Source organism: Phaethon aethereus (assembly GCF_964289735.1).
Source record: "Phaethon aethereus genome assembly, chromosome: 9".
NCBI lineage: Eukaryota > Metazoa > Chordata > Aves > Phaethontiformes > Phaethontidae > Phaethon > Phaethon aethereus.
The window spans coordinates 17,797,950-17,818,950 of NC_138585.1; the positions used below are offsets into that span (position 1 = coordinate 17,797,950).

The window sequence follows — 21,001 nt, forward strand, 5'->3', positions numbered from 1 at the left end:
GACCCCTTTCAGAGCTCCCTGGGGGCTTGGGACAGGGGGTCATGGTGGGAACCCAGCCGGGATGGGCAGCTCTGGGGGCCTGGCTGGGGGTCGTGCCCCAGCGCCCTGCGCTGAGGCTCAGCAGGGTGATTTCGGTGAACCCACAGTGCCTCCCTCGCCTCCTGCAGAGCCATGGTTCTTGGGGCTCCAGAGAGCAGGACCTGGTTTCTCCCCGCCCAAAGTACTCTCAGCTGAGGAGACCACGGAGCAGAAAGACTCGAGGTCAGAAAAGACTCGCGCATGATTGTTAGTCTTTTGCCCCCCAAAATCCTTGGTTCGATGTGGGAATCGCCTGCAGTTGTGGCTCAGGGTCCCCCCAGTCCCCATCGCTTTCCTGCCAGTGCAGGGACAGGATTTCTGTGGGGCAGAAGGCGTCCGTGGGCCTCCCGGCTCCTGCTGGACCCGGTGGTGCCCCCGTGGTTTGCAGAGTCAGACCTATAGGAAAATCCCAAATAGGTGTTTGTAACAAAGCAAAAAGTGCACGTTGCACACATGAGAGCTGGGAAGCGGCGTCTGCTGAAGGAAGGAGGAATGAGCTTCTGTGCTGTTGTGCAACACTTCCCTGATACACCCAGAAGTACCCAGGCAACAACCCTCCACCTCTTACTAAAAGCCTAAAGGCGCTCTGCCCTCAGCCCCAGGGCAGTGTCTTCTGCCTGGCCTGAAATAAAAAGCAGTGACCGGAGGAGGGTAATGGGGGTGACCAGCTCCATGCGGCTCCTGTCTCCGTCAGGCTGAGCCTGCCGAGGGTGAGACCCATCCGTGCCAGTTAGCGACAGCCCTACCTATGCAAATATTTTAAAATTCCATCAGTAATTCCCTGCTCATGGTTTTTGGGTAACCTCTGGCCATCCTTCAGGTGGGATATTTTATCGCCTGTTGTCCTTGGGGTGGCGGGGAGCACAAGGATGGGATGGGGTGGGGTCGGTGCAGTTGGGGTTACTATACAGGGGTGACCAGGGTTATTTCTGCTGCAGTGTCAAGTATTGACGAGAGGTTTTAAACCTTGCTTGGCTGTGCAGAGGTTAAAGTTTTATTGAGACCGAAGGTTTCTAAGAATAAGCTCAGAGCTGTGCTGCCAGGGCTGCAGAGGGTTAAGGGAATGGTGAGATCTAATCAGAACTGCTCCCTCATCAGTCTCAGATGAGTGGCCACGTATAAAACCGGACAGGGAATATCTGTCCATTTACCCGTAATTACTTATTTCCACACTCTCTCCCACAGTCCGTGCTAGCGATCACAGTTTTCCCATGTAAATGTGGGGCTGCAAAGTTCTTTGTGCTTCAGGGCGAAGCTGGAGACAGGAATTTCCAAAGGCTCCTGGTTCCCTCAGTTCCCATTTGGGGCTCCGGCATTTCAGGGTGGCCCAAGTCCCCAAGAGCAATGCTGTCCCCCTGCCCTGGGGAGCTGGAGGGGCTACAGGGTGTCCCACCAAGCAGGTGCTTTGGTGCAGCCTGTGCCCCAAAACCCCAGCAGCTTCCCGGTGGTGCTGAACACAACCCGGCCCCCAGGGCCAGGAGAGTTTCAGAGAGATTGTTTGGGGTTTTGGGTTTTTTTTTTGGCTATCTGGAAATTACTCGGGTTAAATGTTTGATTTCAGCTTCAAGCTTCTTCTCTGGACTATCCCAAAGTGAAGGTGCCATCTGCCTAGTAGAGATGGTCTTGGATCTTTCTGGCTCTACTGAGGAGCAGGAGGCTGAGGGCTGTCCCCAACGGGTGGCACCCGGGCTGGGACGCGCTTCTGTCACCAAGAGGATGAAGCGCAGGGGAGCCACGAAGCCGGTGCTACATCCGTCTCCTTCAGCTCCCCAGCTGAGGTCCTTTTCAGCCTCTGGCAGGGAATGGGCCTCCAAGCACCTTGTGTGTCCCCTCCGCGTGGGAGCAGCCAGAGATGGGGCTGCCCTCGAGAAGCTGTTGGGACCCCAGTGGGCACATGGAGCCCAGTTGCCGCCCGCCATGCCCAGTGCTCATTTGCTCAAGATGGCCCAAGGCAGCTGGAGCAAGCGGGACTGTGGTGGGAGAAAATTGGCACAGATGTGCCAGCTGTGGAGGGGAGCCAGGTGCTCGGGGGCAACATAGTGCAGGTGGGCAGAGCGGGCAGTTCCTCTCCTCCACAGCAGCAAGGCGAGAAACCCGCCTTTGTGTGGAAAAGCAGGTTGGGGGGATAATTGGTGCATCAGTAACCTCTGGGTGCAGCCCTCCCGCTGTCCCAGGGACCGCAGGAGGATCTCTTGCAAGCCCCTGGCAAGCTCCAGGGTTTGTCCCATGAGCCAGCGGCTACCCCAGGCGATGGGTCTGCAGTGGGGGAGAGCAGCGGGATGGCCCCACAAGAGCCTGGGGTTGATCTACCACAGTCCCCCGCACACCCTGGACATGCCGATAACTGGGTTGCTGCAGGCTGGGAAAATCTGCTCCCAAACCTGAGATTTGCAGTGGTGCAAATCCCCAGCAGTGCATCCGCTGTCCTTATCCTTATCACCGCAAAGCGAAGCGACGGGTCCCGGGAGTTGGCCAAACGCCCAGCAGTGTCCCCCGAAATGCTGCTTCCCGAGGTGGACGCAGGGTTAGGGACATCTTTTCCCCACTGAACCTTGAAGTTCGTCTCAAATGGCAATTTTTTGTCCTGATCTGCCATTTTGAAATGAGACGGCGTTGCCCATTTCATGTCAGCTCCCATGGTCTTCCTGGCTCCAGTTTCTCAGTGTTGTGTAAGCTGGGATGACAGTCTAGGGCCATGGGCAGTACGCCTCTGTTTTGGAGCTAACGCTTCTGGGGAAAAGATAATTCCCTTCTGCTCTTGTCCTAAACTGCAATTTTGAGATGGCTGAAACAGGGGTTTCCCTTGGGACATTCCTGCAAAACAGCTGCTTTGCTGAAGCTCTCATCCTGACTTCATCTCTCCACCCATTTTCTTCTTTCCCGTGAGCCCTTCCCAGCTCTTTGCGTGGACGTGGGTTACCAGATGACACCGCAGCCACCTGCCACATGCCTTGTGCCTGACCCTGCAGTTAAGTGTGGCCCCAGAGCTGCCCCAAAAGCAGGATGCAGGTGGGAAGAGTGTGCGTGGAGGTGTCCCTCAAGGCTGCTGCCCATCAAAAGGTGATGGGACACAGATTATGAGCATCCCATGGCCTCTCCAGGAGCCGCTTTTGCAGACAAGCCTCTTGTAGCTTGCAGTTTCCTCTCCTTAACCCCCCTGTCTTGTCCCTTTAGGAAGAAGACCATCTACAAAACGGTTTGCCTCTCCTTCTTGCTGGTGATCACAGTGACGGTGCTGCAACGGGGAATGGCACCCAGCCAGTTCATGCAGGGCCACCAGCAGAAAGAGCTGCTGCCTCTGGAGCCCCTGAAAACGCAGAAGAGAGACAATGCCTTCTCCATCACCAGCACTTTCTGGAAGAGCAAGAAAGAGAAAGCTCCTGTGAAGGAGGAGGAGAGTGTGACGGCAAAGCAAGTGAAATCCTGGGATGTCACCACTACCAACTGCTCAGCCAACCAGAACTTCAGCAAGGTGGACTGGTTCAAAGGGCTGGAGCCCAACTTCCAGCAGTTCCTGCTCTATCGACACTGCCGCTACTTCCCCATGCTGATCAACCACCCTGAGAAATGCAGCGGGGACATCTACCTGCTCATCGTGGTCAAGTCTATCATCACGCAGCACGACCGCCGCGAGGCCATCCGGAGGACCTGGGGCCAGGAGAAGGAGGTGGAGGGCAAGAGGATCAGGACGCTGTTCTTGCTGGGCACAGCCTCCAAGGAGGAGGAGAGAGCCAACTACCAGAAACTGCTGGATTATGAGAACCACATCTATGGGGACATCTTGCAGTGGGATTTCCTTGACAGCTTCTTTAACCTCACCCTCAAAGAGGTCCATTTCCTGAAGTGGCTGAACATCTACTGTGACAACGTCCACTTCATCTTCAAAGGTGACGACGATGTATTTGTGAGTCCCAGCAACATCCTGGAGTTCCTGGAGGACAAGAAGGAGGGAGAGGACCTCTTCGTGGGGGATGTCCTCTACAAGGCCAAGCCAATCCGGAAGAAGGAGAACAAGTACTACATTCCCAGTGCCCTCTACAACAAAAGCAACTACCCACCCTATGCAGGGGGTGGGGGCTTCATCATGGATGGACCCCTGGCCAAGAGGCTGCACAAGACCTCAGAGACACTGGAGCTGTATCCCATCGATGATGTCTTCCTAGGGATGTGCTTGGAGGTCCTTAAAGTATCACCTATTGGGCACGAGGGCTTCAAAACTTTTGGCATTGTGAAGAACAAGAACAGCAAGATGAACAAGGAGCCATGTTTTTTCCGGAGTATGTTGGTGGTTCATAAACTGCTGCCTCCAGAGTTGCTCCAAATGTGGGACTTGGTCCATAGTAACTTGACATGCTCAAGAAAACTCAACGTCCTTTAGCTCAGTCTCTGTGGAGAGCTGGGACTGGAGGGGCCGGGACAACCGATCCCTGCTCTGGGATGGAGTGAGCCTCTGCTGGTGGCACACAAGTCCTTCGGGGGCATCTCCCTCTGGGGTGAGGGGGGCAGAGACACTGCGCTCACGGGCAGGGTTTGCGATAGTGTTTGTTCGTACTGTAATGTGGTTCACTTATCTCCAGCTGGGTTGGGGGTTTCTAAAAAAGAAGAGAGGGAAAAAAAAACCAAACACAAAAAATTAGCACAAAATTAAAAGAGAGAGAGAGGGGGGGGGGGGGGGCAGAGGGGTTTGTGCTCTGCTTTAGGTACCACCTCCACTGGAGCATGATGAGGGAGGAGGGGTGTGTCGCAGGCATTTTTTGGAGATGTTCAGGGTCTGGCTATCCAGGGAAGCTGCTCCAAGGCAGTTGAGCTATTTACAAATGTGTGAGGCCCCACGACTCAAAAGTCAAGGGGATTTTATTTGTTATCTCAAATTTCTCCTCCATGCAAGGTTTTAATGACATCAAACCTGTGCGCATTGGGTTCATCCCCCGCCAAAGTCCTCTCTGTGTCCCTACCATGCAGCTGGGGGAAAGGGGGTCTTCTCCGAGGCCAGCCCTTGCAAGCCCCAAGCCCCCATTAGGGCTGCTGCGTTTTAACCAGGCGGTCGGGGGATTGGGGTCTTTGTCCCCGGTAGAGGGTCCCAGATGATGGTGGCTCCAGCATCAGCCCCGGCTGTGCTTGGCTCCCCAGCCCCACTCCTGGACTCACTGCACACGTGCACCCAGAGGAATGCTCTGGGTCTGTTCCTCCTGGCAGGAAAGGGAAGGGACAAGGCTGCCCTTGCCCACAGCCACGGAAGTGGTAAAGAAACTTGGTTGGCCCCAGATGGAGCGGCCCAGGAGCTTATCACACCTGGGACCCCTGCTTGGGTGCAGGTGTCGTGCAGGCTTGCTGCAGGGACACCCTCTCCTTGCAGCAGGGCTGCCCTGGTGGGGTTGCCTCGGAGGGGGACAACAGCCCCCAAAGGCCCCATGCACGGCCACTTCGGGCTCAGCCCCGGTTTTCCAGCAAGCGCAATGCTCCAGGGCAGGCTGGCAAGCATCAGTCCCACGCCGGCACACGGACCAGGGTCCAAGTGGACAAGGGGAAGGTGGGCTGGTGTTTCACACCATGTCTGCTCCTCTCAGGGTTGTTGCAGTGTTTATTCTACAGGATGAGGCCAAGGAGCATGACAGGGAATGGTATCACAAGACATGGCCCTTTTTCTTTGGGCTGAAAGGGCCACTGGAGCTGTCGAGGGAAGCCCTCGACACAGACACGTGACCATGCAGGGGCCACCGATGCTCTCCAGCAACCAACTGCAGGTCCGGGCACGTGCAAAGCTGCGCGCGCGGGGACCAGCGTGCCAGCTCCCAGGCACGGGCGTAGGGCTTGCACGCCCCGGTGTCCCTGCCCGCAGGTGGACATGCACAGCCCCATCCACGGCCCTGACCACGCGCAGCGGAACGCGGGCGCGTGTGCGCACGCGCGCTCTCTCTCTCTCCCTCGCTGGTGCCAGCCATTGAAAGGAAAAAATTTCGACTACCTCAAAGGTCCCCCTGTGCAGTGCCTTTTTTTTTTTTTTCTTTCCTTTTCTTAATGTGTTTTGGAAACGGGCCCATTTCATTTACTTCATGTTCCCTAGGTTAGAAAACAAACAAAAAAAAGGACCTAAACCAGCCAAAAAAGGCACCCTCCCACCAAGCCATGCAACTTCTCAGCAAATGTCTCCTCAAACAAGATGCAAATGTGAAAAGGAGGAAGAAAAAGAACCTGTTGCTGCCCAGGGCTTGGACATTGGTACCGGGGGCTGGTGGTGATACTGTGAAATTTGATTTACGATGCACCCAGTGGCACCGTGCCTCCTGGGGCAAATGCCGAGCAGAGCCCCAAGGGCATTTTCAGTGCCTGCTGGGTTTAGGCAGCACACAAGACTCCTTCGCTTTCCCGTCCCCTCCCTCCTTCCAACAGGAGCGAGTTCAGAAATACTTTCCAAATTGACACCTCTGTAATTTATGTCAGGTACAGTACAGTAGGCTGTATATTTACCCTATATGCAGGGACAGCTCTCGCTCGCTGCAGCAACACATACAGCGAGCCAGAGCTGCATGCAGAAATCTGTGTTGCTTTTCACCTGGTGGGACCTGTACAGAAAAACCTTGTAGATTTGATGAATGTTCTAGTTTCTAAATAAAGGTTAAAAGAAGAAGAAGAAAAAAAAAAGCCCCAAGCCCTCACCTCATGTCATTGCTAGTGGGTTTCTGCTGGCCAAGACAGCCTGGCTGGTTGGGAACAAAAGCTGGTAATGGGCTACAGTGGCAAAATCACTGCTTGGAGTGGGCAGTTCAGGGCTGTGGCTGCCCTGCTCTGGCTTGGCACAGCTTCCTTGCAGAGCCTGGCATGGCCTTTAACAAGGGCAAGTGGTCCTTGTTTTCCCTCTTCCATGTACTCCTCCAGCTACATTGCAAATGCAGGGTGGATTCAGATCATGCTGGTCCCCGGCAGCAAGGTGCTCTTCACCTCGCCTTCTGTGGGAAGAGCTGCTGCAGCAGATTAGGAAACTCACCTGTTTTGTCAAATACCCTCTCCTCATGCTGAAGGAGGTGGCCCCCTTGCTGTCCCCATCATCCTCTCCATGGCAGGACCTCGCTTACTGCCTTTTTTTTCCCAACCAAAGCACCACCCCAGGGTGACACAGCCCCTGGCCGTAGCACAATGGGATACACGTGCCATGGGCCAGCAGTGACCCCAGAGCAGAGTGAGTCACATCTGCAGGGACAAACCCCCATCAGGTTTGAACCTGGCTGGGGTGAAGAGGAAGAAAGCCATGGATGAGCCTGTGGGTCTCACATCGGTGTTTGGGCACTGGGATTTCGGTTTCCAGGGCTGACCGCCAGCTCAGCTGCTTGGCATGGTGATGGAAGGCCAGGCAAGGGGACAGGGTCATGCTGCACATGCCACGTGCCATGGGACCCAGCTTCCCCCTGGCGTCAAAAATTTCACAGTGGGGACAAAAGGCAAAGACTGAGCAGGGGCGCTTGTGGATACTCTTGCCCTCTCCCGTGGGACCCAGGGCTGCCTCCTCCCGCTGTGGGACTCCTCTGCAGGGTACCAGGGTGTAAGCAAATGGTCCAGGGTCCCAGAGTAGAGGCAGCGCCCATGTTTCAGCATGAAAGTGGGGCTGGGCCCCACGGGGCAGGGCTGAGGTCGCCACACGCCGTTGTCCGGGGGGTCTCCGTGCCGCAACTGCTCCTCGCACGAAGTCACCCCCCCCCCGGCCGGTGAGGCGCCGCCGCGCGGGTCGGTGCTGCCCCCTGGCGGCCGGCCCCGCCGCCGCCCTCCACCCATTTGCCACCGGGGCTCCGCTCTAAAATGGCTGATGGCCGAAGGGCCGCGGTCGAGGGACGGGGGAGGCGGCACGCTGCGCCCTCAATCCAAAAGCACCCGCTCCCCCCGCGTTTACTAGAAAAGGACTTTGTTTCCTCCACGGGCTGTGTGAGAGCCGCAGGCAGAAAGAGACCACAGCGGCCTGCGAGGGGCTGCAAGGCTTTCCACAGCAACAAAAACACAAGTTCCCTGCGTGGCTACAATATGCGAGGAGGGGGCAGCTGCCTGCAACCGCAATCAGAGCCGAGGCCAGGAAGCAGAAGCCCCCAGCCAAGGACCCTTCAAGCAGGACAGCGCTAGGTCCCTGTGCCTCGGGAAGCATGAGCCAGGCAAACTGGCAGCTGCGTAGCTGATCGTGCCTGAGGTGAATCAAACCAGCAGCTGCCCCTGTGCTTGCTGTGCCCCCGGGCTTTCTGTACCCAGATGCTGCAGTCACTCAAGAGCTGCAGCTGCAGGACACCAGCACGCTGCCTGGCTGGGGAAAAAAAAAAAACAAACACCAGGCCAGCGGCTTTGGCCAACGGCTTTGGCCCAACACTTTCAGCCCTAGGCCAGGGAAGCAGTCACCAAAGAGGAACAGCGGAAGGTGTGGGTTTGGTTAAGGTGGCAAGCACAGTTACTGCCTCTGAGCCCATGTTTCTCAACTCGTCCCTGTGAGAACGAGAGGCAATGCCTGCAAGAATGTGATCAAGGTGCTCATTTGTGTTTTAAAAAGTAAAAAAGCAATTGGCGAGCATGCAACATTACATACATCTTCAGTAAAAAGAAAGAGGGAAAAAAAAAAAAAGAGGCACAGGGCTTACCTCAGCCATCGTATTACTCTCCCCGTCACCTCCTGCAAGCACTGTAAGCATAGCACACGTACAGGGCTGGGAGCTGACGTCAGCTAAGCAGAGCAGGACACTAGTAGCTGCTGCCTGTGACATTAATGACCTTAAGAGAGACAAGGCTGAAGACAGACTATTTCTCACAGCCTCGCTTCATTTAGCGGCACAAAAGTAACACGAACCAGTTTAGGTCCTTTAATCTGTCCAAGACAGGGTGCTGAAGCACAAATGATAAAACATTCTGCATTTTTACAGCAAAAATGCTACAGAAGTTTATAGGAAAAAAAAATTTTTGTACATGGGTAAAACATTATAAATTCAAGACAACTCACAGACAAGGGGTAAATTCCCACATCTATCACTCATTTTTTAAAAAGTTCATTTGAATATGCAAGCAGTCAAAATGGCTTGCTCTCTCTTCCTTGAAATGAAAACTGTAACTTCCAAGTGGCTCACAGTACTGCGTTGCATCTTGGAATGTCCTCCGAAGGCTCCGCCAAGATAAAAGGAGAATAAAAACCCCCGGAGTCCTTTCAGATAGTCTCAGAGAGCAGGAGAAGGGAGAGGAAAGGGGAAGTTTACTCAAACTTTATCTTCTTCCCTTGTGGCTTGTGATCTCCACCTCCTCCTCTGCCTCCTCGGAAGCCACCTCCTCTACCTAGAAAGAAAATTCCGTCAAGAAGCAGAGTTACAGGTATCCCCACACAGACAGCACTGCCCTTCCAAACCCATCCTGATTCACACCAGGCGCTCTGTGGCAGCACTGCACCATAACCCCAAGAATGGCTTGGTTAGTTTTTGAGCATGCTCACTTAGAATAGCAGCCTTTGTCTCTTCTTACCTCCAAATCCTCTGCCACCACCTCTGCCACCAAATCCACCTCTTCCTCCTCGGCCACCTCCTCTGCCACCACGACCACCAAATCCACCGCCACGTTGAAATTCACCCTTTGGCTTGGCAAAATCAAGGATCACTTTGTTTCCATCTATCTCTCCATCCTCCATGGCTTCTTTAGCTGCTTTGGCATCTTCTGGGGAGCTAAAATCCACAAACCCAAACCTAGGGAACAGGCAGAGAAGGACAGTCAAACTCCACAAGCTGTAGCACCACCTGCAGGCACTCAACTACAGAAACAAGTGCACTTCTGCACCCATGCAGGGATCCGGACCATGTTACTTGTAGAACAGCAGTGGCTAATCACAATCGGTGGGCGTCCCATTGTGAGTTTGCCAGTACTGAACTGTTAATATTCTTCTCGTGCGAATCCATAGGCTGCCACAGATCTGCTGGCAGGAAGGAGCTCATTGAGAAGTAACCATGTGCTGCCCACTACGAACAGACCCGAAGCTGCATCTGTAAGCTTGTTCTCTGGTTCAATGCAATTTACTGGCTTTGAATACTCACCCGCACGAGCATTAGAAACACCCTGCACTGCACAAATCAGTTACGACTGAGGCTTTCTGTAATATCCCAGGTGATGTTTAACATACCCTTTAGATGATCCAGTGTCTCTGTCTGTGACTATTCTAGCGCTTATAGAGCCTTCAAATGATTCTTTTAGCGTCTCCTCCGTGGTGTCCTCAGAAAGGCCTCTGACAAACAACGTTTTGCTTTGTTCTAAGGAAAGAACACATTAAGCCTGAGCAAGGCAACCATCAGTTTCTTAACATCACATCCAGCTTACATTACTGGCTTCTAGAACAGCTCACAGGGCTAAGGGGTTTGTTTTGAAGTTAGCAGCTCAGGCAATTAAAGAAGTCTTTGAAAACTTTTTCAAGACTGCAGTTAAAACCTTATGTCAAAGTATCTCCATCAGCCAAGCTGGTACTGTCAAAATTTCCCCCCCCTTTTCAATTAGATGCTTGCATCTTATGAATAGGGATACTAACTGGACAGACAGTGCTGGATCAGCACTTGACTATCTAGAGGACTTCGGCAACAGTTTCATCAGCATTTCAGATAATCAGTCATCATATCCAGCACACTTGCTTACGATGCAAGTCTTTCACTCCACAGGCATGTTTTTTGTTTGGGTGAGGTTTTTTTGTTTGATTTTTTTTTTTAAGCAGCCCTAAGTTTGCATGAATGGTTCACTCCTGCCACAGCTGTCTCAAGACCAAATGATCAAACATGGAACACTTACGATTAAATCCTCCTCTTGCATTCATGTTCCCTTTCTGCCATGCTGAACTGAATTCCAGTCTGATTGCTCTGCCTTCAATCTCTGTGTTGTTACAGGAATTCAATGCCTCTTTGGCATCCTCAATTGTGGGGAATTCTACAAACGCATACCTATTTGGAGAGGAAGATTTCAGTCAGCCTGGGAGCACACGGAGTCAAGTCATTCACAATGCCAACTCAGGAGTCAGGAGAAAGGCACAACATACCCTTTAGGCCTGCCCTGGTTGTTCTGTGGCATCTTGATAGAAGAAGCTTTCTTAAACAGTTCTTGGAGAGCCTCTTCCGAAGCAGCATACGCGAGGTTGTTGACAATTAGGGTCTTTGACTCCCTCTCTCCACCTCCTATAGAGAAAACTCAGTGGTGTAAGTGCAAGTTTGGAGAAGGAACGCTCTTCCTCTAGTCACAAGGTCATCTCTAGGGTCAAAGTAGTTGTCGCCCCCTCCTCATCTCAAGGTGAGGCACAAGGCCAAGCACAACACTGTTTTGGCCACCCAGACTAATTGTTCCCCCTTGTCTGAAATATGCAGTAGAGACATGAAATGCATAGGATGCAGAGCACAAATTAGGCAAAAGGTCCCTTTCTGCTATCTTACAGTTTTCATGCAATGCTCCAACTTGCTCTGTCCCTAGCAAACTTCTGAGACAGGTGGAATTAAATCCTAAATATCATTTGCATGGATGCTACTGGTCTGAAAAAGTACCTTTCTGATGTTCTTGATGGCTCTTCTCACCAGTGAAGTCAATCACCATGGCACGACCATCGATCTCTGTGCCCTGCTTCTCCTCCAGAGCTTTGTTTGCCTCAGCTTCCGTTTTAAATTCAACATAGGCCATCCTACAGCACAGAAAAGAAGATAAGCAAATGCCTCCTTCCACGAGGAATTACATTCATGGGGGAAATGAAGAAAAATGCTTCAGAAATTAGCATTTTTCCAGTACACCTAAAGCACCAGGTTCCTTAAGGTAGCTTAAGGACACAAGCTTATTAAAATATACCAGGAGTTTGAGGAACAGCAACCATCCAACAGTCCTCTCAGCTACATACCCTTTGCTGTTCCCCTCCTTGTTCATTACTATTCGGACTTCTAGTGCGTTTTCAAACACCTCTCTCATTTCTTCCTCAGTTAAGCGGTAGGGCAGATTCTTCACAAACAGTGTTCTAGCATCTCTCTCTGCAAAGAAAGAAAAAAAAGTTACTTTCACATACCAGCTAAAAATCCCTTCTCATCTACACTGAACCACAATAAGCACTCATTTCCAGGAAGACCTGCCTTAGAAGAGCAGAAAAGCAGTGATCAGTAACAAGGCAAGCCTGCTCCAATCCAAGGCCCAAATATAACAACTTTTCTTTGATGTGCACAGCTATTCAGAGTTATGGGCTGTACCTTTCTTATTTTCTTTCGCTGTTTCCTTGCTCTTTGCTTTGTCCAGTTTGATTTCCAAACCCATTAACTTCTTCCCATTCAGTTGGAGAGCTTTATCCAGATGTTCAGCAGATGAAAAGTCTACGTAGCCAAATCGCCTGAAAGAAGAGTAACCTTGCTATTTAAGCTGATCTACCTCTAGTAGCAGAGTACACTAACAGAACCAGAGGGGTCCCCACTGGTCAAGTTAGAGCGTTAATAAAAAAAAAAATGCTAACTGGCCCACATAACCAGAACAACAGCAGAGAACAACAGTTCTGTACTGGAGTGACAGCTCTTCCTTTAGGGAGATGCTGTCTGAAAATGCCGCAAACCAGGCAATATTACATTTATCAGCACCGTGCCTCTTCCACCTTCCATACACTATCAATCAATCATCTTGAAGGGAACCAGCATCAGCGCAGTTATACCTCTCCAAACAAATTACTACCAGTTAAAAGAAATAAGCAGCAAAGTTCTAGCAATGAACTCACTTGGAAGCACCAATTCTGACATCTAAAACTTCGATATTTTTCTTCCCAAAGAATTCCCTGATGCCAGTCTTCAGTTCTTCATAATCCTTGCCGGGGGCCAAATTTCCCACAAAGAGGGAGAAAGCTGAAGTGGTCCCTTTAAATGAAAAGATAATAAAGGTGGTTTTTTTTTTTTTTAAGGCAGTTGAAAAAGAACTGTAAGCCAGACTCCAAACAGCTTTAGCACATCAGTTTCTGCTCAAAAGTGACATCATACTTCAGTATTAAGTCCCTTATAATCATCATTTGTGCTGGGGAAAAAACCCACTGAGCATTCTGTCCCTTCAGTTCAGTGCCTCATCCAGTCCAATAACACTCCACCAAACAAGCATCGCTTGATGCTCCCACACCACCTACCATCCGTTTTCTTTTTCTTGGCCTCTGGTGCACTTTTCTTGGCCATTTCTTTCTTCCTCTTTCCAGGTGCTTCCTTGACAGGTTCTGTAATAAAGAACAACCAACACTGCAATAAACGTACAAAACAACTTTTCCTATACTGGATCAAAACAGGAGCATTAATCTTCAGACCTTCTCTTGTCACTGAAGCCACTGTTCCTCAACCCAAAGGACCATGATAGGACAAAAATTTTATTCAAGCATCTTTTCTGTTATTAGAGAGTTATGGTCTCAAAAACATTTAAACTCACTTTCATCCTCACTTTCTTCCTCGGCATCCTCTTCATCATCATCCTCTTCATCTTCCTCCTCATCATCATCATCCTCTTCATCATCCTCATCTTCAGAGTCTACCTTGGCTTTCACTGGTCCGGCCTTTGCTGGAGTAGGTTTCTTCACTTGAACAGGGGTGGTGTCCATGGCTTCATCTTCAGATTCTGAAATAAGTTGAGCACAAGATTTCAGACATGTTCAAGATTAAGCCCCTTGAGACTAAGAAAAGAAAATTTTGTGAAATACTGTTTTTCATGCCTCCTTAAGTTTTTATGTTCTCAGAAAAGGAGATTAACATCTTTATAGTGTTTATAAAATCTGCCTCTCCCTCAAGTTTTACTGCATTAAAAAACAGTACCTGTATCCCAATGGGAAAAAGTTTTACTAGCAATAGGGAAAAAACATCCACTTGGACACATCTGATGGACACTAGTAGCCAACTGAAATCAGCTGGGCACTAAATGGAGACACACACATACACATACTCTGTATCATTCCCACTTAACCATTAGGTTACACCCCTCTAGCTCCCTCTGAGCATTTATTAGTTTAATATCTTCTAATTTCTTTTTTTAAAGAGTCAGACAAAGTTTCCTAAATCCCACATACCATCATCTTCCTCTTCATCATCCTCCTCCTCTTCCTCTTCTTCAGATTCTTGCTTTGCTGGCACAACTGCAGGCTTTTTGGCTGGTACTGCTGCAGGTTTTTTGGCTGCAGGCTTCACAGGCATTACCGGTTCCTCTTCCTCATCTGCAACAGCAGTACAGCAAGTGTTTACCCACATCACTCAGCCTTCAAACTTTACTAGTAAAGTACTTTGTTTCACAAGATTTTGGCAAAGTTCAGGACAGAATGATCAGGAAACTAGAAGATGCTTCACATGCTGCACATAAACACGGCTGCAGCCCAAGTTCTCCTCCAAACTTAACTGATTCCCCACCACCTTTTAAACACTGACATCCCCCTCTTGCAAGCATTAAATCATACTAAACTTTCAATTCCAAAGGTACTCAAATTCAGCGACTTGATTGGACCAGCTTTAGTCAACTTATGCAAGGATGAACGCATATTTGGGAAGTAACTTACCAGAATCTTCTTCCTCGTCGTCATCCTCCTCATTTTCCTCGTCATCATCATCTTCTTCCTCCTCACTCTCTTCCTTCTTGGCATTCTTTCCATTTTTCGCTCCTTTGGTTAGGACAGCAGCCTTTTTAGGTGATGGAGCAACAGCCTTTTTAGCTGGAGTAGCCACAGCTTTCTTGGCAGGTGTAATTGCCTTTTTTGCAGGAGTAGCTGCCTTCTTTGCAGGGGTAGCAGCCTTCTTCGCTGGTGTAACTGCTGCTTTTTGTTGTTTCTTCTGAGGGATCATCTGAAATACACATTAGTTTAAGACTTCTATGCTGGCCCTTTAACCTACTATTACTTCAGACAAATATATAGCAAGTACAATCTAAAGCACATTCTTCTGACAGACTTAAATAATTAAGTTTCAGTTGAATGACCTTTGTTGCCTATTCTGTTGAATTAATAAGCTCAAAACCAGCTTTTTCATGCTTTTAACAGACTACTTATGGATCATTAAAGCATCTCCAAATTGCCTGGTCCTGAAGCAAGACCGGTGGCCCCTCTAGTAGCACTGAGTAGCCTGAAATTTTTAGTCTTGCATATTATTTGTGCATGATAACTCACTTATTGCTGATGCTCTACTCGAGTAATGAATCATCCAGCTGCTCATCAGCACTAGGAACAGCTTTAAGACGCCAGCAGTCCTTCCAAAGCTTGGAAGTACAGCCTCAGCAGCTAAGCTAGTCTTCCCCACACTGCTTTCCTTTCATGAAATCCGGTTTATTCTTTGGCCACCCTGAAGAACACCGACTGTTTATTCATTTGGTTCTCTACCACATACTATGTACCCCCCAACCCTCAGGACACTTCCAAAACACGTGCGTCCTTTCAGCTTCGTTCCTTAGATTGATCACCTCCTCTCCGCTGCTTTCCTCTAGCTCAGAGGACTCTTCATCCTCGCTTTCCTCGACCTTTTTGGGGGGAGGAGCCATTTTTTTTTGTTTGATCTGGTTCTTGGGAGTCTGAAAGAGAGAGCCGAGCAGTTAGGCAGCGTTCCCTTCCCCGCCCAGGGAGCCAGCGGCACGTTCAGGCCCCGAGGCGCCCCGGACACCGGCGGGCGCGGGACAATTGTCCCCACCACGTGGCCGCCCCCGCCGGGCCCAACGGGCCGGCGCAGCCCCCGCGGCGCAAGGACAGCCCCCCCAGGGGCGCGAGGCCGCCCCGGCCGCTCGGCGGGGCCCCCCCGGCGCAGGCGGGGGGCGCCCCGCGCTCCCACGTGCTCGCTCTCTCCGGCGCACCACGTGGCCGCGCGGCGCCATAGCCCCGCCCCCCTCCCTCCGGCTGCGCGCGCTCGCACGCGGCGCGCGCCGAGGTGGCCCCCTCCCCCCCCCACCCCCTCATATACATCCCGCGCTCCCCCCCCCCGCGCCTCGATCCCCCTCCCACGGCCGAGCCCCCGCGCGCGACAACATGGAGGAGAATGGGACGGAGGGGGGGCCTGGAAACCGCTCCCAGCGAGCGCGCGGCCCCTCCCCTCGCCGCCATCTTCACGGTGAGGGAGGGGAGGCCTAGAAGCCGTCGCGCGGCCTGAGGAGACGGCGGCGGGAGCGCGGCCCAGATCCCCCATCCCCACCCCCATCCCCATCCGTCCGCCCCGCCATGGCGGCGGCCGCTCGCTTCCCGCCTGGCGGCCTAGCGCGGCCCCACCCGGCGCCCTCACCTTGGCGATCTTCACCATGATGGCGGCGGTGCCTGGCGGCGCAGGGGCGGCGGCCGAGCTGTCTCAGGAGAGGGGCGGGCACCTGCGGCGGGGCAGCGACAAGGAGCGGAACGGGCCCCGGACGGTCGGCGGGAGCGGCGGCAAGGCGCTGGCGACCCGGACCGGGGACTGAAACGAAAGACCGAGCAGCGGCCCCTTCCGCTCGCTTGCCTAGCCCTCCGCGAGGCCACGCCCCCTCCGCCCCCGCTTCGGCCAATCGCCGCGCGCGCTGCGCCGCCCGGCCAATCACCGCCCCCGCCCCTCGAGCACCTCCGCCAATCTCCGGCGCTTTGCGATCAGCCAACGGGAAAGCGCGTTACAGACTCCGGCAAGAGCGAATCTGTGAGGTGGGGGGGAGAGAGCGGGGAGACGCGCTGCCCCCCGGGAGGCATCGGCGTTAGCCAATAAGAGGGCGGCAGCTCGGCGCCTGCGCCCTGATTGGGCGGTGGAGCTTAGTGGAGGCTGGGCGTGGCCAGGGCCGCGGGAGAGCACGTGGCGGCCGCCGGGCCACGTGGTGGAGCCGGGCCGGGGGTCCCGGGGGTCCCGGGGCCGGGAGCGAGCCTGCTAGCCGCCGTGCGCGGCGCCGAGACGGCTTTCCGGGCCGGCTTCCCAGGCCGGCCCTGCGGCAGTTCGGCTCCGGGGGTGTAACTCAGCCGGAGCACGCTTTTGCCTTTTTCTTTGCCCTTGGCAAAGGGACGGGGCTGGGGCCTCCCCAGCGCTGCCTCTGACTACCCCCTCCGCTTCCCCTGGCGTCCCCTTCCCGACCCTCGGGAGGCACTAAGCCCCCTTGGGCAGCCTGAAGCATCCCCAGGAGCTGGTCGCTGAGCAGCTGCTGAGGTTGCAGTTGGCACAGGAGCACCCTGCAGCTGCCGCCCTCCACGGGCTCCCTGTGGGGAGAAAAGGCCCAACACTGGAGAAAAAAATAAACTTATGCTTGCCTGATGAATGCCTTTGAATTCATTCTTTGAAAGAAGACACCAGCCTTCTCCCTGTGGAGTTTTACCCCAGTGGCTGTGAAGTCAGAGTAGGAACGACCCCAGGGCAGAATACAGCACCCCTGCTGAACTTGCCTGTCTGCTGGCAGGGCTGAGTGCTGCTTTTGCCCTGCCTGACATGGTGTTCCCCAAGGACCTGAGCTGGGGCTTCCCTGCTGCCTTACATCCCCTTCCACTTCAAACTGGGTGTCCAGCCAGCTCCTGGGGGCTCCTGACTCACGCCTGTGTGACTATAGCAGTTTGCCCTTCCAAGGCCTGCTTGAGAGAAGCCCCAAGTAACGTGGGGAACACAAGATCCTAGGGAGCCCTAAAGAAAAAAAAAATGGACTCTCAATGAATGCAGCCCTGCAGGGCCCTGATGGCCTTGAGGGGACACCCCCGGGTTGCTCGATGCCACCTGAAAGCAAGGGACACACCATGGATGAGGCAGTATACCTGGCTCCTAGGCTGTCCTAGTGCCTCTTTCTCCTCTGCTGGGTGAGGAGAGGCAGTTTCCAGGCAGGCAGAGCCATAGCTGAGGGCACCCACTCACAGAAAGGGGATGGGATCAGTAGCCTCTCCAGGAGTAAGCCAGCCTGTGGAGAGACTGCTGCCATCAGCCAGTACGAGGAGGGAGGGAGCTGGAACGAGGGGGACACTGCCCATGTCCCAGCCCAGGTCACACAGGAAGGCAGAAGGGGATCCCACTTGGGGCAACCCCTCGTATAGGGCAGCTGGACTCTGCATGTGTAACTGCAACGTCTGGCTCGTGTCCCGCCGTGTGCTGCAGGAGCCGTCCCCGAGTGCCCAGGGGACACAGCAACACAGACCGAGGGTGGCCTGTGGGGTTGCAGGGTGATGGAGACCGAGTATGCAGAGGCCTGGCAGGAATTTTTAACTGTCTGAAGCAAGAGCTGATCGCACCTTCCTTACCATGCTGGCACATGGTGCAACAAAGTCCCATACTATCATTGCTCGTACAGCTCTGCTGCCAGTGCTGGGGCTGGCCTTGGTTGCCCTCCATGCTGCGGGAGGGCTGGTTTGCTATGGGAAAGGGACAACTGTTGCTTCAGCCAGGGGCAGTTTTGCAGTCAGGACACCGCACGTGTCTAATAACATAGTGCCAGTGGTGGGATCAGCAAAGGGTTGGGCTGGCAGTTGGCCAGGCTCAGTTCCCAGCCCTGGCAGAGGCCATGTCAGCATGGCCCATGCTCCACCTCTTCTCCCAGCAGCGTGCTCAGCGCTGGCGGGTTGTTCTTGGCACTGGCACCTCTGAGGCTGCAGCTGGACCCATGTGCGGAGGAGCAAGAACCGACGCTGCCCGTGGCGCTGCATTAATCCGTGCACCGTGTTAATCTGCACGCCGTTGCGCAGGTCAGGGCTCCAGATACGGCCCGACCCTGCCAGCCGCTGCGGTGGCCGTAAAGGGCCAGGGATGCCGTGGGGAGGAAGGTAGCTGGGGCACTGCAGATGCCGGCATTTAGGCTGGGCTGTTCCCTGTATCCCACCTGTGGTTGAGAATTCCAGGCAGCCCTAGCAGTGGGCAGGAGGATGCTGGAGCGGCAGCAAGGCCAGCCTTTTTCTGGGGACACACCGTGCTCCAAGGCTGTGCCTGCGGCACAGGCGCAGCCCAGCTCCTCTGCAGGCACCACCAGCAATTTCAGGGCCGAGGGAGGTCTGCAGAGCGGTGTCAGTGAGGAGTAATTTGGCCAAAATTGCAGGTTTAACAGCTCTATTTCTGGAGTAAATGTATTTTAGGTGCTTTTATGGCTGTCTCTTGTTGCAGCATGTCTGCATCTTGGGAGCGTTGATCTAATTCCACAGTTAAAGGGACTTTAGCTGGTTTAATGGCGATCCCAGGAGGGATTTGCCAGGGATTCGCAGTTTCTAGCACAGCAGAGCTCGTCCCCTGTGCTTCTCCCCATCCTGGCAGCGCTGAGGACACCTCGCCGGCTGCCGCTGCCCAGGGCTGGGAGGGAGCGGGGATGCAGCGCGAATGAGGCTCCCCAAAAGCCACGGCATGTTGGGTGATCACCCCGGGGACACACCCCCACAGGGACCCTCAGAGGTGTGGGGAGTGAGTGTCCCCAAACGTGCTGTTCAGCTTGGTCGCGGCTGCGTGTTTCCACTAGATGGTGACAAAAGGCTGCAACGCCTGTCCCGAGTGGGAGCCGCGGGGTTGCCCTGGCTCCCTGAAACATGCCTCCGTGGGTGCAGCTGAGCAGGACATCCCGCCCTGACAGCTGCATCTCTCCCAGGAGATCTCGGGACACGGAGGAGGGTCTGAGACAAGCCCCGCGTTTGATACCCACCAGATACAAACTGCAGCCCAGCGCAGTTGGGAGAGGAAAAGTGTTACCTGTGGCTTGTGCAGGCATCTGCTGCCAGAAAACCATCAGCAACCTCCAACTAAACACCCCACGGGTGCTCAGAGAGGGGGGAAATGGGCTAGAAAACCATCAAATGTGTCCCTGAGTTCCCTAGCCCCAGCCTTGCTTCCCTGGCATCACGGCTCACTGGCTACATGGTCTGAGCGGTGGCCCAGCGTAGGCATGGCATGGCAAAGGTGACAGAAAAAAAAAAGGGAGATTTACCCATCCCAGGTGTAGGCACTGCTTAAAACCTGTTGAGCATCCCCATGCCCCACCGGCAAAACCCCTTCCCCTGCCAGCGGTGCCCACCTCGCCCCATCTCACGGCTCCCCTGCCATTTGATTGCTGCCAGCCAGAGCCACCCCAGCGGGTACCGCAGAGCAGCTGATGGACGGTAACCCAGCGGGGCCAGGCATGCAGGACTTGCCTTCTCTCTTCCCAACCTCACAGCTCACTTCAAATACTCGGCGGGTGGAGAAGACTCTCTCCAGGCCCTGATTAATGCAGGGCATCAAATGAGCCAGGTCTGTGTGGTACCTTAATTAAGTCTTTTCTTCATTACCCACCTGGCCGTGCCAAGAGGAGAGCCCTCAAGGATGATGAGCATGAAGTGGGCGCAGGGCTTGCTGTGACAAATAGCATTAAACTTGAGCGACCGTGTGCCAGCTGATGTTCTGCACCTTGAAACGGGCAGCCCAGGACACAGTGGGCTGCAGGGATGAAAGTCAACGGTGGCTGGCAGAGTACAGGATTTCTTCTCTGAGGAGCATCCTTTCTCGAGGTGGGATGCTACAGGATTGGCGTGGGCCCCTGGAGCCAGGCACACCCTTTGCTGCTGTGGCTGATGGTGGGTGATAACCTGGCACTTCCCTCCTGGATGAGGCTGTGCCGTTTCCTGGGGTTTGTGACAAGGAAAAGTCCTAGTGACTCACACGGGGAGTTTCATACGTGCAGCGTGTATTCTCCCTGTGACCTCCAAGTATTCCTCAAAGCGATCGCTCCTGGTACCCTGTAGAGAAAAAGGGCTTTTCTATTTCCAGAAGAAGCCAATTCCCCCGAGATGTCCCTTCTGGTAGCCCAGTTCCTCTCCCTAACTCCCCTTGCCTGGAGCTGGCAGCAGGACCTTGCCGCCTGCCTGTGAGCCCTCAGCAAGCCCACATGGCCGCCCAGAGCCTCCGAGCCAGGCAGGGCTCCCCTCCGGCTCTGCTCAGCAGGAGGAACAAGCACAGCCCTGGGAAAAACGATGTGAGGGAGAGAAGGGGACTGAAACAAAAGAGGACTTGCATTATGTGTGAGATAAGGGAGAGAAACCAGGCTAGGGAGATGTGGA

General features: G+C 53.7%; 2 protein-coding genes across 2 annotated transcripts in view; one reads left to right on the forward strand and one right to left on the reverse strand.

Moving 5' to 3' along the window:
- Positions 1-4,456, forward strand: part of B3GNT7 (UDP-GlcNAc:betaGal beta-1,3-N-acetylglucosaminyltransferase 7) — a gene marked incomplete at both ends in the record, with an annotated part of 6,027 nt that extends 1,571 nt beyond the window's left edge. The window contains 2 exons of the mRNA XM_082003464.1: positions 2,526-2,602; positions 3,253-4,456. Of these exons, the coding sequence (XP_081859590.1) occupies positions 2,526-2,602; positions 3,253-4,456 (1,281 nt within the window). The remainder of the gene's footprint in view (positions 1-2,525; positions 2,603-3,252) is intronic.
- Positions 4,457-8,029: 3,573 nt separating this feature from the next.
- Positions 8,030-16,304, reverse strand: NCL (nucleolin; the record flags this gene model as incomplete). Its single annotated transcript, XM_082003465.1, has 15 exons — positions 8,030-9,369; positions 9,553-9,770; positions 10,202-10,328; positions 10,855-11,003; positions 11,099-11,234; positions 11,595-11,728; positions 11,939-12,065; positions 12,279-12,415; positions 12,791-12,926; positions 13,187-13,270; positions 13,477-13,662; positions 14,108-14,251; positions 14,588-14,870; positions 15,481-15,588; positions 16,287-16,304. 15 exons carry the CDS (start codon positions 16,302-16,304, stop codon positions 9,290-9,292), a joined length of 2,067 nt encoding a protein of 688 aa, XP_081859591.1. The 3' UTR covers positions 8,030-9,289.
- Between the last annotated feature and the right edge of the window lie 4,697 nt (positions 16,305-21,001).